At 38.2% G+C, this 12,320-nt stretch overlaps 2 protein-coding genes and 1 long non-coding RNA gene across 4 annotated transcripts in view; 2 read left to right on the top strand and 1 right to left on the bottom strand.

The window, feature by feature from the left end:
• LOC117505349 overlaps window positions 1-12,320 on the bottom strand; it is a 30,553-nt gene that overhangs the window by 3,391 nt on the left and 14,842 nt on the right. The window contains exon 2 of the long non-coding RNA XR_004559076.1: window positions 296-301. This is a non-coding gene — a long non-coding RNA (uncharacterized LOC117505349). The remainder of the gene's footprint in view (window positions 1-295; window positions 302-12,320) is intronic.
• LOC117505345 overlaps window positions 1,352-12,320 on the top strand; it is a 47,241-nt gene continuing 36,272 nt past the window's right edge. The window contains exons 1-3 of the mRNA XM_034164989.1: window positions 1,352-1,461; window positions 3,088-3,248; window positions 3,408-3,767. Coding sequence (XP_034020880.1) covers window positions 3,164-3,248; window positions 3,408-3,767 — 445 coding nt within the window. The 5' untranslated portion in view covers window positions 1,352-1,461; window positions 3,088-3,163. The remainder of the gene's footprint in view (window positions 1,462-3,087; window positions 3,249-3,407; window positions 3,768-12,320) is intronic.
• LOC117505346 lies at window positions 8,054-12,238 on the top strand. 2 transcript variants are annotated; one of them, XM_034164991.1, is made up of 4 exons: window positions 8,054-8,174; window positions 9,259-9,310; window positions 9,968-10,318; window positions 11,766-12,238. In XM_034164991.1, the coding sequence occupies exons 2-4, from the start codon at window positions 9,265-9,267 to the stop codon at window positions 11,990-11,992; spliced, it is 624 nt and encodes a 207-aa protein (XP_034020882.1). In that variant the 5' UTR covers window positions 8,054-8,174; window positions 9,259-9,264; the 3' UTR covers window positions 11,993-12,238. The 2 variants fall into 2 exon arrangements, with proteins under 2 accessions (XP_034020882.1, XP_034020883.1); XM_034164992.1 differs by having other exon boundaries at window positions 8,080-8,174; window positions 9,230-9,310.

Here is a 12,320-nt window from a genome sequence, read left to right as displayed (position 1 = left end):
GCAATCTGCAGAATAAGGACACATTTATTTATCAGTACATTTTACCCAGAATGCATTGCACTGGTATGTTAATTGTACGCATTTAGTCAATCAGCACTTTCCTGCCAGCCTGTTTGGACTGTCTGTGACTGAATGTTATGGAGTTTTGGGGTAAAAACGGCAAGAATGGTGACAAAGGTCAATTTCAATTTGTACTGAAATAGGTCACATTGTGACCTGGATGCCCTCCGTAAAGAGCAAAACAAAATTAAAAAAAAAATACAAAAATTAACAAGGAAAGTTTTCTGTATTGAACATTTACCTCAAATCTGCCCTGTCAAAACAAGTCAAATCTGCTGATCAATTCAGAGTTCAAGAAGAACCACATCTCTGAGTGATATTATGTAGAACTTAAAATAATGCTACGTATTTGATGCCAGCACATGAGAAATTTTCTTACAAGAACGAAAAAACTGCAAAAAATTTTGTTTTTGTCAATAATTCATGAGTTCATTTTAAAGATTTCTGCTTTAATTTTTTTTGTTTGTTTTACAAAAGCTTGCTACAAGAAAAATCTCCACTGTTTGTTAATATTTGTGCAAAAAAAATCTGTTACTGATGAATTTGATTTTATGAGGAAAATTTTTTTTTTTTTTTTATGTTTGTGCTGCCGTGAATAAATGGAAATACTGCAAACTGCGGTTATGCTTCTCTTTTTAATGACATATACAAGCTAATACTCAATAATTTATTCATATTCAAGATCCGTAGAATTAATTTGCACATTTTAAAAGTTCCAGAATTTATTAGGTTCTAACCCAGTCTTCAGTGATCCAAGGGACACATTTGACTGAAATTTCTTGATTTCTTTTACAGATAACTTGATTGCGTAACATCTGCAGCACTGTTGACACAAACGTTTCTCTGACTCCGCCTCCAGAGTGTTTAACGTACGGCTTAGGATGACTTTCTACCTGTGCATGCATGCCTCACCTTGTCAGAATGCATGCAGGAATTTTGTTGTTGTGGGAGCAGTAATGTCACATAACTGTAAAACCTCTCTGCTTCATCAGCATGACTCATTATTCCATCTATACATACTGCATCCCCACCATCCCTCAAATACAATCATAAAATTTGCTGATGACACCACTGTGGTGGGACAGATCTTCAACGGCAATGAGACAGCCTGCAACTGTGGAACTGTTGTAATGAGGCACAGAACTGAATGACCGAAAAGTTCAACCAGATCAACCAGTATTTACTTTTCACAAAGTCAACACCCTGCATCAGGGAGCCAATCACAAAACGCTCAGAGCAAAGTAGGACGTTATGACTGAAGAATTCAAGAAGCTTTGTCCAATAGCACCGCCCTCACCATCACAACACATGTATCATTTGGAATACTTGAAAAGTCACACAGGTATTTTCCAGAGAAGACGTGCATGAGAAGGAGATTCTTCAGCAGAGAGAGATCAGCGAGTGAGTTTTATTTATTTAAAATCTTTTATTACTCTGCATCTTACAGTGATGAAGTTGACTTAGACATTTTAAACTAAAACCTCAACATAGTCTGAAATGCATTCAGAAAAAAAAAAAACCTTTCTGTTTTATTTGTGAAATTTTGATTTCATTTCTCTCACATTTGAACCACACTAAAGGTTTCTTTAACACAGTTGTGTGACATGTAGACGAGCTTCAACTTCCAAATGATGCATGTGTTGGGGACTTTTTTTTTCACATTAACAATGTTGTGAAGGTGTCGTAGCACGGACCCACAACAGGGGGCGCAAATGAACGGGCAAAGAGTAAGCCAAAAGGTAACAATTTAATGTTGTGATATTACACAACGAAACGTGTCTTAATCTCACAGTCAATAAACACCAGGTGAAGTGTGGGCAGGCTCGAAGATAGAAGACGCCCGACGAGAGAGAAGCCGCGTCCCACACGGCTTCCACCACCAACGGCCTGAAGAACACCGGAGCCGCCAAGTCCCGAGTCCCCAGGTGGCCTCTGTCTTCGACTGTCGACCCTGGTACTGCTGGCAGAAAGCAGAAATATGATGTGTGAGTGTGAGTCCGCACACTCAGTAATACATAGTCCAGATACCGTTAGGTGGGAGCACCTCCACCTCCAAATCACACACACTCGTGCAGCTCCTGTTTGTCCCTCTTCTGGGTCTTCACAGGAATACGGCTGCAAACAGACGTAAGTCACAGTTTAAAGTCAGCAGAGAAATTACCTTGGTTCTGGTAGTCGATTTTTCTCGGCGGGGAGGTGGAGTTGCAGTCCGGCTTATATGGTGGTGTAGATGAGTGACAGCTGGAGTAATGAGTGACAGCTGTCACTTCCTCTGGGTCTGGCGCCCTCTCGTGCTTGGAGCCCGCACTCCAAGCAGGGCGCCCTCTGGTGGTAGTGGGCCAGCAGTACCTCCTCTTCAGCGGCCCACACAACAAACAAATCAATTAAATCAATTGAGAGGAAAACAAAATAATAACACACAGCAAAATAACTACCAGTAGACTAAAGACTGAACTGCTGCTATACAACGCTGCTGGGACCTCAATTTCCCTGAGGGAGTCTTCCTAATCTAAAATCTATCTAATCTAAAATCAGATTTGTCAAAGTATGAAGCCCCACCGGTTCTCAGCTCCAGACAGTTCACTGCTCAGATTGCCAAAAGCCATGATAAAAAAAAACACCACATCAGAAACATGCTTATTTAGGCCAAGCATGCACGTATAGTGTGTAGCCAGGTTTGGCACACTTTCGGTGTGAAGTATTGCTGTGTTTGTGGTGTGCCACGGCAGGCTGGCCCCAGATGGGGTCAAATCCCATGACATCACGCAGGGGTTGAAGTCTTGCAACAGTAACCAATTAAAACACTTTAACAATAGTCATATTTTGGGAGGTTTTATTTTCATTATAGTGGATTTGGACACCAGCTTCATTGAGCAACACTGCTGCCATGCAGCCATTGACTCATACTCCTGTTAGAGTCAATGGCTGCTCCCGTTAGGGGTCACCACAGCAGATCAGTTGTTTCCATCTCATCCTGTCCTCTGGGTCTTCCTCTGTCACACCAACCACCTGCATGTCCTCCCTCAGCACATCCATAAACCTCCTCTTTCTGAAGGAAAGGAAGCCATCAAAGCACTCTGAAGGAGTTCCAGGCTTCAGTGTGATGATGATGGAGAATAACAGCCTGGTCCTCTGTGTGTGGACTCTTACTGTCCTGATGATAACTGTGATGTTGTCTCCTGCTGAGGGTGAGTCCCTTTATTCCAAATGTGGAGGATTATTACCTCTAATGAGGATATTACACTCTCAGATGAGGAACAAACTGATACATTCTGCTGTTTGTCAACATTAATGTGTGAGGAGCAGCAGCTCTGAGAGTCGTCTGTGTTGACCTTTGACCCCTGCAGGAGAGGCTCCGTTAGCTGTGAACGTGACTCAGGATGTGTACGAGGCAGAGGAGAACAGCAACATCACTCTAACGTGGTTCTTCACTGTCAGCAGAGACACACAACCTCAAGACCTGGTTGTGGACATTTTACGTCATGAACCTGAAAGAGGTGTTTATCTTTTTGTACGCGGTGAAGAGAGGTCACAGTCTGTTTACCAACTCAACAGAGGTCGGTTTTCCTGTAATAAAGAACTCTTTGAGACAGGACGCATTGAATGCATCTTCAGAAATGTGACTGTGAGCGACAGCGGCCTCTATAGGTGTGTGGTCGTCATCAACAGAAAAAGTGCCAACAAACTGTGTCTCCTCAATGTGACGGGTGAGTTGGTGTTTCTTTAGAACGTCCACATGTGTGCAAAGAGCAGAACTGTCTGATCATTATTCTGACCACTGAGCTTCAGAGGAGGTAAAGTCATCAAAGACGGATATAAACTGGGTTTTGTGGATCTGAGGCTCTTTGATCAGGAGAATATTGATCAGAGAGTCTGAGAACACGTTCATGATCTGTGGTGATGTTTGTTGGATTTTGTCTTCTGTGTGTACCAGGACTTTTCTCTTTCAGATTAATAACTGTTTTGTTTGTCTTTACAGCAGCCAATCATCATCCTGCACAAGATCAACCAGAACCAGAGAATCCGGTCCGGGAAAGGATTTGGCGCATCATTGGATTTGGATTTGGATTGTCCGTATGTTTGTTATTATTTATTTGTTTCATTTATACTTCCAAATCACAACAAAGCTTCCTCATTTTACTGGTGCACAGGATAAAAACAGATGCAATATTAAGATGATCGCCGACCACTAGCTCTAAGCGTCACTAAGATACCCAGAATTTAGATCAATTTGAGGCCGCGGCCCGATCTGTTTACCAAATAAATGAATATAAAAGAGTAAAAAGCATAGTAACATACTATGTCAGTATGCTAACCATACAAAAGGGAAAATAAGTTATTGCTGGAACACAGTTATTTGAGCACAGTGGATTAGTGGTGCCCTTAATTAGAGTAAGCAGGTAAAGAAAATAGATTGATGGACAAGTACTGACTTGAGTTGTGGATCTTGGTGTTTATGTCAGTATGTTAGTGGGACACAAAATCATGACAATCCCTCTCCAAGATGGTGGATGTAAATATTGCAGAAAGGAGCTCGATGTCCACTCTTTTGTTTAATTATCTCAGAGAGAGTTTGAAAACATGCAGGTGATCTCCAGGAACAGTCACTGACCCCTGATGACATCTAATATATAAAGCTGATCGCGTGTGTGTGCTCGAGATGCACACCACAGTAATTCAGCAATTGACGCCAAACTTGGTATGGCGACTGGGGGCACCAAGGGGGAGGTCACTGGGGCCTTCAGGTTGAAATCGTAGGTGTGCAAACACACACATACACACACACAGTCAGCCTTATATATTAGATCACAGCCTGCTCACTGGAGCCCTTATTTTCCCAGTTCACGTGGTACTCAGGTCAGGTAGCAGCATCACACTTTACTTACTATGTAGTAGCGGCTGGTTAAGGTGCACTTTAATTACAATCTGAATGGGCCAGCGGCGCATGGCACGTGCAATTTAAAGCGTTTGTTTTTTCAGCTAAACGTACCTGCTTGCACGACATGTCAGAGCATTGCAGTGATATGACCTGCTGACGCCTTTATAATCATGAGTCACTTGAGTCTCATGAAAGTCACAAATTGCTCTATGAAAAATAATGACACCATTCGCACAATGCAACTTTCTACACCTGAACTACAGTGACATGAAATATACAATGATATGGCTAAAATTCATCTCAATTACCCGTGTATAGAACAAGTAACTCAGCTCGTTATTTATGAAAACACTTTTTCATTTGCTGAAGAGAAATTATGCAAGTTTAACCATGTTTGTACAAATGTTCAGTTTCATTCATATATATATATATATATATATATATATATATATATATATATATATATATATATATATATATATATATATATATATATATATACTTGTTATGATGAAAATGATGAATACCTGCTTTTATATTTTAATAAAATTTGTTTGTTTGTAAATGTGATTTTTTTTTTTTTTTTTTCTCCAGTGTTTCTGTGTAAATATGTACAGTGGATCTTGGGTTTTGTATATAGTTCTGAGTGATACAATGTGGTATATTTTATTTGGCATTAACTAAAGCTGATATGCACAGATAATTGTTTGTTACTAAGCTAACACAAGTCAGGTCATTCTAGTCAATAAATAGTTTGCTTCTGTGGTTATTTGTTTGTGTTGTGGGTCCAGCTGTCAGTCTTCAGCATTTCAGGGTTATTATATATATATATATATATATATACACACACACACACACACACACTTTGCACTGGGATGCCAGGTAAACAATTGCAAATTATAAAGGAGATGATGCTCATATTTTAGCATTGTGTTATACAACCCCAATTCCAATGAACAATTTTAAGTTTCCAAACCACCTGACCTGCATGTCTTCGGATGTGGGAGGAAGCTGGAGCACCTGGAGAGAACCCACGCAAACACAGGGAGAACACGTAAACTCCACACAGAAAGGCCACAGGTGGGAATCGAACCCATGACCTTCTTGCTGTGAAGCAACAGTGCTAACCACTCTGCCACTGTGCTGCCCCCATAGCTGTTTTTGATGTCTAAATTATGAAACTTAACACCATAAGTGAGGTTGGGTTGGATTATGGGCTTCAACATGCTGAGCTTCATGCTGCTGGACTCTGGTGATGTTGGAATAATCCCAGGATTTTCTCCTGCTTGCTCACACAAAGCAGAAAACTTAATAATTGTTGTTTTGTTTTGTTTTTCTGGAGTCTGACGTATCACTCTTATGGAGTGATACATAGCGGAAAGTTGTTTAAATTAATGTATCACTCCATCATTTTTTTTTTTTTATGGAGTGATACGTTCATTTACAAAAACACTCTGAAAACACTAAGTTATTTAAACTAATGTATCACTGAATAAAAAAAGTTTAATTTGTTTTATGGAGTGATACATAGCTTAAAGTTGTTGAAATTAATGTATTACTCCCTAATTTTTAAAATTTGTTTTATGGAGTGATACCTTAGTATTTAATCAACTTTAAACTAAAGTATCACTCCATTAAAAAAACACTCTGAAAACACTAAGTTATTTAAACTCATGTATCGCTGAATTTAAAAAAGAGCTTAAATTTGTTTTTTTTGTTTTTTGTTTTTTTGGGTTTTTTTATGAACTGATACGTTAGTTTGAAGGTTGAAATTCACAAGTCAGACGCCAGAAAAAAAAATTAAATTATGACATTATCTGCTTTTTGTGAACATGCAGGAGAAATTTCTCGGATCACTCCAATGTCACAAACCTCAGCATTGTGACACCCATAATCCAACCCAACCACTTTCTTATGGTGTCATGTTATTTGCAGATATCAAAAACACCTACAGACCGTTCTAACCCAGTCTTCAGTGATCCAAGGGACACATTTGACTGAAATTTCTTGATTTCTTTTAGAGATAACTTGATTGCGTAACATCTGCAGCACTGTTGACACAAAAGTTTCTCTGACTCCGCCTCCAGAGGGTTTGACGTACTGCTTAGGATGACTTTCTACCTGTGCATGCATGCCTCACCTTGTGGATGCAGGAATTTTGTTGTTGTGGGAGCAGTAATGTCACATGACTGTAAAACCTCTCTGTTTCATCAGCATGACTCATTAACAACTGAGAACGTATAACCAAATGTGCTGCCATCACTATAACGTAACACAATGATTTTTGGCTGCTTGATATATTAATACTTTTGTGGAACAAAGTTTAATTTTCAAAAGTGTCCATTGTCTCAACAAAGTACAATCTGACAATTATAACCTTCACAAACCAACAAAGGAGGGGTTTAGTCTTGGGTCTGTTTGGTTTTTGGGTGGTTTTATGTTTTATTTTGTTTATTTTTTTATCTGTTCTTATGGTTGTTACTTTTTAACATTTGCTCTGTTTTATGATGTCATGCACTTTGAAATATGTAACTGGCAAGTGTTTTATAAATATAAAATTATTATCATTTTAGTAGTAGTAATACTGCCAAATGTATAGATATTTGTGATGTGACAAACAAAGTGTTTAATCCATCTTAGATCTGCTGTGACAACCCCCAGTGGAAAACAAGAAATGATAAATGGACTGCATTTATATAGCGCTTTTCTATCTGCACCCCTGACCCCTGAACCCTCACAGACTTGAATGATATCAGCTGGAAAATGAGTTAAAGAGCCTGTAAGAGTTTAAATTAACACTATTGTGCTTTTCCCTATTATGCACTGAAACATATTCAGTAGAGGAATTGAATCAAGTAGGGATTTTGTTGGTTTTATTCATTTAAACCTTGGAAATTTAATACCAACATAAGAGGCGTATCAGACAGTGGAGGGGCAACACAAGCAAAGTACTTTGATTAAACAAATATTCTGTTTTTCAATGTCATTCCTTTTATCTTTATAGCACTAAAACACAACATAAGTCATCACACAAGGTGATTATTCACAGATGGTGTGACAGTGGGCGTGGCGTCATGCATCCTTTGTTCTGCACTCATAAAACCCGAACTACAAGACGAACTCACACACACACACTCAGCTTCAACCACTGACAAGATAAACTCGCATTCAGGATATGTTTCCTCTGCAGTGAACTGTCTTCGGTTTGACAAAAGCAACTGGATGCTCAAAGTTTGTAAGTGACTTTCTCACCTATCGTTTGATGTAGATTGTCAAAGACAGGTTTTCAGACATTTAGCTTTTACACAACAAAGTAAATTAGGATATACATAGCTTTATTACATTAAGTAAATTAAAAGTGGAAGTTTTACAAAAAAAATAGGAGATCAATTTGGTTAGAAAGTTCAAATTTTGAATTGTTTTAAAAACATCAAATGGCTTTGCATTTAAATTTCTCATATTCCAGACTTGAACAATCTAAATGTTGTTGTTTGAATTTGACTTTTACATAATTTTGTAAAACTTGACAAAATGTAATTTTGTAATGTAAATGTAATTCAAAGCTGAAAAGTATGGAGTTAAATTTGTCTCATTAATACCTACAAAAGCACAGAGGGTGATCTACAAATAGTTCTTGATTTGCACACGTGTTTTGCGACCCACAAACACAAATTTCTGATTTGTAACTTGTGTGTTGGTTTTTACAAGTAAATGTTTATTTGTAAATATGTCATTTTTTATTTGTAAAAAAAAAAACCTGAAAATTCTGTTTTAAGTGTGATTCAACATTTGTGAATCACAGATCACACACATTCATCGCTTTGCTTAGTTACACAATACTGACACACTGACACGTGTCTTTTTTTTTTTTTTCTTTTTTTTTGTCCAAAGATTGTGTTTACTGCTGGAGGGCAGGAAAGAAAACTAAAATAAACCAAAATATTTTCACATTTAAGAAGCTGAAAACACAGAAGTTGTTTTTTAATCACTCAAATGATTGAAAGATTATCAAAACATTTGTTGATCTAAATGAATAGTGAATTCAAGATTGATTCATTTTTATAGCTGTATTGAAAGCTGAAACCTGATTTTCCATATCATTTGCCAAATCTGTTTTCTTTATCTTTTTACAGTTAAAACCAGAATGTGTTGCTTATTGTTGGTTTTGTTTTCTTTATGGTATGAGTTTGTGATTAAGTTGAGCAGAAGCGTAGACGATAAGTCATTGAGAACTAGTAGACTTCAGTGGTTCCTGCCTGGTCATGTGGATCATGTGTGGAATGATTTCAGCTTCATCATGACTTCTCTCCTCCTTAAAGGACAAAATGATCCGCTGGATCCTGCAGTGCGTCATCCTGACCTGCATTTGTGGTGAGCTTCCACATGCTCCGTATAACACAAAAGACTTGATGGGTGTGTAAAGTGGTAGAAATGTCCATTAGTCCACCTTAAACCAATCCAGCTGTAGGTACCACAGAACCTGTAGTATTATTGATCACAAACTCACTGCTGTTAAAACAGAATGCATGAAACCAACTTTTAAACTTACACATGGGATAGTAGATTATTATACAAAAAAAAAATCATAAAATAAATTCAATATTAAACAAGCAGCACAATTAAAATAAACCCAATCCTAATCACTTAAATAGCGTGTTAATGGTTAAATAAAATTAGAAGAACAATCAAGTTTCTGACGTCCGCCAATCCGGATCCAGATCAACTCTAAAATTCAGTGGCGTCTTCCATGCCCTAATATATATGCAAATTTGGTGAGAATCCGTGAAGTAGTTTAGACGTAATCCTGCTAACAGTAATCCTTCAAAGCCTATATAAAGTGAAGTGTGATGCACACCTCTATTTTGGATGTTGATCATTACAGATCAAGTATTTGTGGCTGCACCACAAATATTCAGCAAATTACTTTAATCTGAGCTTTGTTTCAAAGCTCAGATTGTCCTTGCAAAGCAAAGTTGACCTTGACCTTGTTTCCCAATGTTTCCTCATCTGTCGTTCCTTGTTTCTTAGGAAAACATGTACCCCAGGATGCAGCTCTACAGTATCAGGCAAAGGAGAACGATAACATCACTGTGGAATGGCGATTTTCATCCCAGTCGGATGTTCTCGAGGCATCACTGAAGATCCACTGTGTGTTTCTGCAACAGGAGATCAAGGTTTTTTTTCACAACGACAGGCGCGAGAAAACGCCACCACATGTGCAATTTGCAGAGCGGGTGCATTGTGACCTGGACGCCCTCCGTAAAGGACAAGTTACACTACATGTCTCCAGGGTCAGAACTGAAGACTCGGGAACGTACCTTTGTAGAATGGCTACTAATTTGGGCAAGAAGGTTCAGCAGTTCACACTCAACATCACTGGTAAGTTCACTGGGTCACCCAGTAACATTTCTACAGGTGGTTCCTGAATGAGTAACAAGTTCTATTCTAAGAATAGAACTTGACCGGTATTTGAATGCCAGGCAGAATGACAACCATTTAAATTGAAATAATCCTATTGCATTTACTGTACATCAATAATACGCTGTTGAATAGATCGATAAACCAAACTGGTACTGTATTGGTTTACTATTTTAATCAACCATCATACTAATTGTACCTATAAACTGATGTATGTAGTCAGATTTCAGTTTTAATACTCTGTGCACTAACTCCGGGAACCTCCGGGAATTTTTAGTATCTTTGAGAAAACTAGGACACGACTGAAGCTCATGATCTTTTGTTTGGTAAAGAAGATGCAACAAGATTACTGCAGTACTGGGAATTGTACAGTGACAATCAAGGAGTCCTCACCTATTGGCGAGTCTTGCTGACAGTTGTGTGTGCCTTTCTAAATAATGTCCAATCAACTGAATTTACCTCAGGTGGACTCCAATAGAAACAACTCAAGGATGATCACTGGAAACAGGATGCACCTGAGCTCAATTTTGAGCTTCCTGGCAAAGGCTGTGAATACGTATGTCGATGTGATTTCTTAGTTTATTATTATTTTTAAAAAATTTGCAAAAAAAAAAAACTTTTTTCACATTGTCATTATGGGGTATTGTGTTGATGTTTGAGGAATACGGCTGTAGCACAAAAAATGTGGAAAAAGTACTGTGAATACTTTCGGAGTCCTTTTGGACTTCGTGATGGAATCATAAACTAATAGATTAAATCACTTTTTGTAACACCATCATGAACGTGGAGTGAGATCGAGTTGGAAATGTGGAAATCTTCCAAAGGGGAAAAGGACAACCAGTGACCTTCCAGGTGGTGTTATTGTTCCGTTTTCTGTCGGTAATTCAGCTGAATTTTAGGGTGAACTGTAAGAAAATAGCAGATGGGAGAGCTTTTTCCCATCATGCACTATTGTTGTGGAATGGTCAACTGCTTGAGATTAAGATATCAAGTTTGATTGAGATGTTTGGTCATTTGTTTTATTTTAAATTAACATGGAGTCGTATTATTTCTGGCACCTGTGTTTTATTGTTTTATTTTGTTTTTTTTTATTGCCATACATGTTGTGAAACACTATTTGCACTATGGAAACTCCTTACAAATTATTATTCTTAATGGTTCTACACTCTGTGTTCTAATATACAAATAGAACTTTTCAGCAGCAAACAGTTCTTCATTGACTCCAAGAAACAAACGGTGCACATTCTTATTATCTCTGAGTTTGAGCTTTTATAAAACAATCTTAGAAATGAAAACTTGATTCCAAAATTAAATCTAAAGTAGCACTGCAATCCTATTAAATTAGACCTACAACGGAGTACTTGTCAGTGATTTTAAAATGTGTATCTTTTTGTGTGTGTGATTACAGAAGCTTTTGATCATCAGACCACAGTGGACCCTGTGACACCAGAACCAAAAGCAGTCATCCAGAACCATATGAACCAATATACTGGACTAAGAGTGGCAGCTGGAGCAGCAGGTGTTGGGCTTTTTCTGTGTTTTTGTTTATTGCAACATGCACTCAGGAGTCATTCTAGCCTATATGAACTCTTACCATTAGAGATGGTGCCGGACTTGGAGATTTCTGGAATTTAACAGAACATGATTTGATTGCAATTCCTACATATAGACAGTAACAACAACTGAAGATTCAAACACCATTTTTAATTAATGTCAGTATATACTGTGAAGTGCACAAATACACAAAACAGTAAGTCCATTCGGCTGTTCCCTTGTTTTTTCACTCAGGGTCACCACAGCAGATCTGAGGTGGATTTGCATGTTGAATTGGAGACATTTTATGCTGGATACCTTTCCTGATGCAATGCTGCACACACACACACACACACACACACACACACACACACACACACTACATGTAAAAATGTGTCAGGGGTGGGGTTTCCAAGTGCACTAACCACTT

This window comes from Thalassophryne amazonica, chromosome 23 (assembly GCF_902500255.1).
Source record: "Thalassophryne amazonica chromosome 23, fThaAma1.1, whole genome shotgun sequence".
In the NCBI taxonomy this organism is placed as follows: domain Eukaryota; kingdom Metazoa; phylum Chordata; class Actinopteri; order Batrachoidiformes; family Batrachoididae; genus Thalassophryne; species Thalassophryne amazonica.
This window is presented reverse-complemented; position numbering and strand designations above follow the sequence as displayed.

What these genes read in the sequence shown, in the direction of transcription:
- LOC117505346 (XM_034164991.1), top strand. Translation starts at nt 9,265, where the DNA reads ATGATCCGCTGGATCCTGCAGTGCGTCATCCTGACCTGCATTTGTG. An exon ending in CATCCTGACCTGCATTTGTG is followed by an intron (nt 9,311 to 9,967) that starts GTGAGCTTCCAC and finishes CTTGTTTCTTAG; the next exon opens with GAAAACATGTACCCCAGGAT. An exon ending in GTTCACACTCAACATCACTG is followed by an intron (nt 10,319 to 11,765) that starts GTAAGTTCACTG and finishes GTGTGATTACAG; the next exon opens with AAGCTTTTGATCATCAGACC.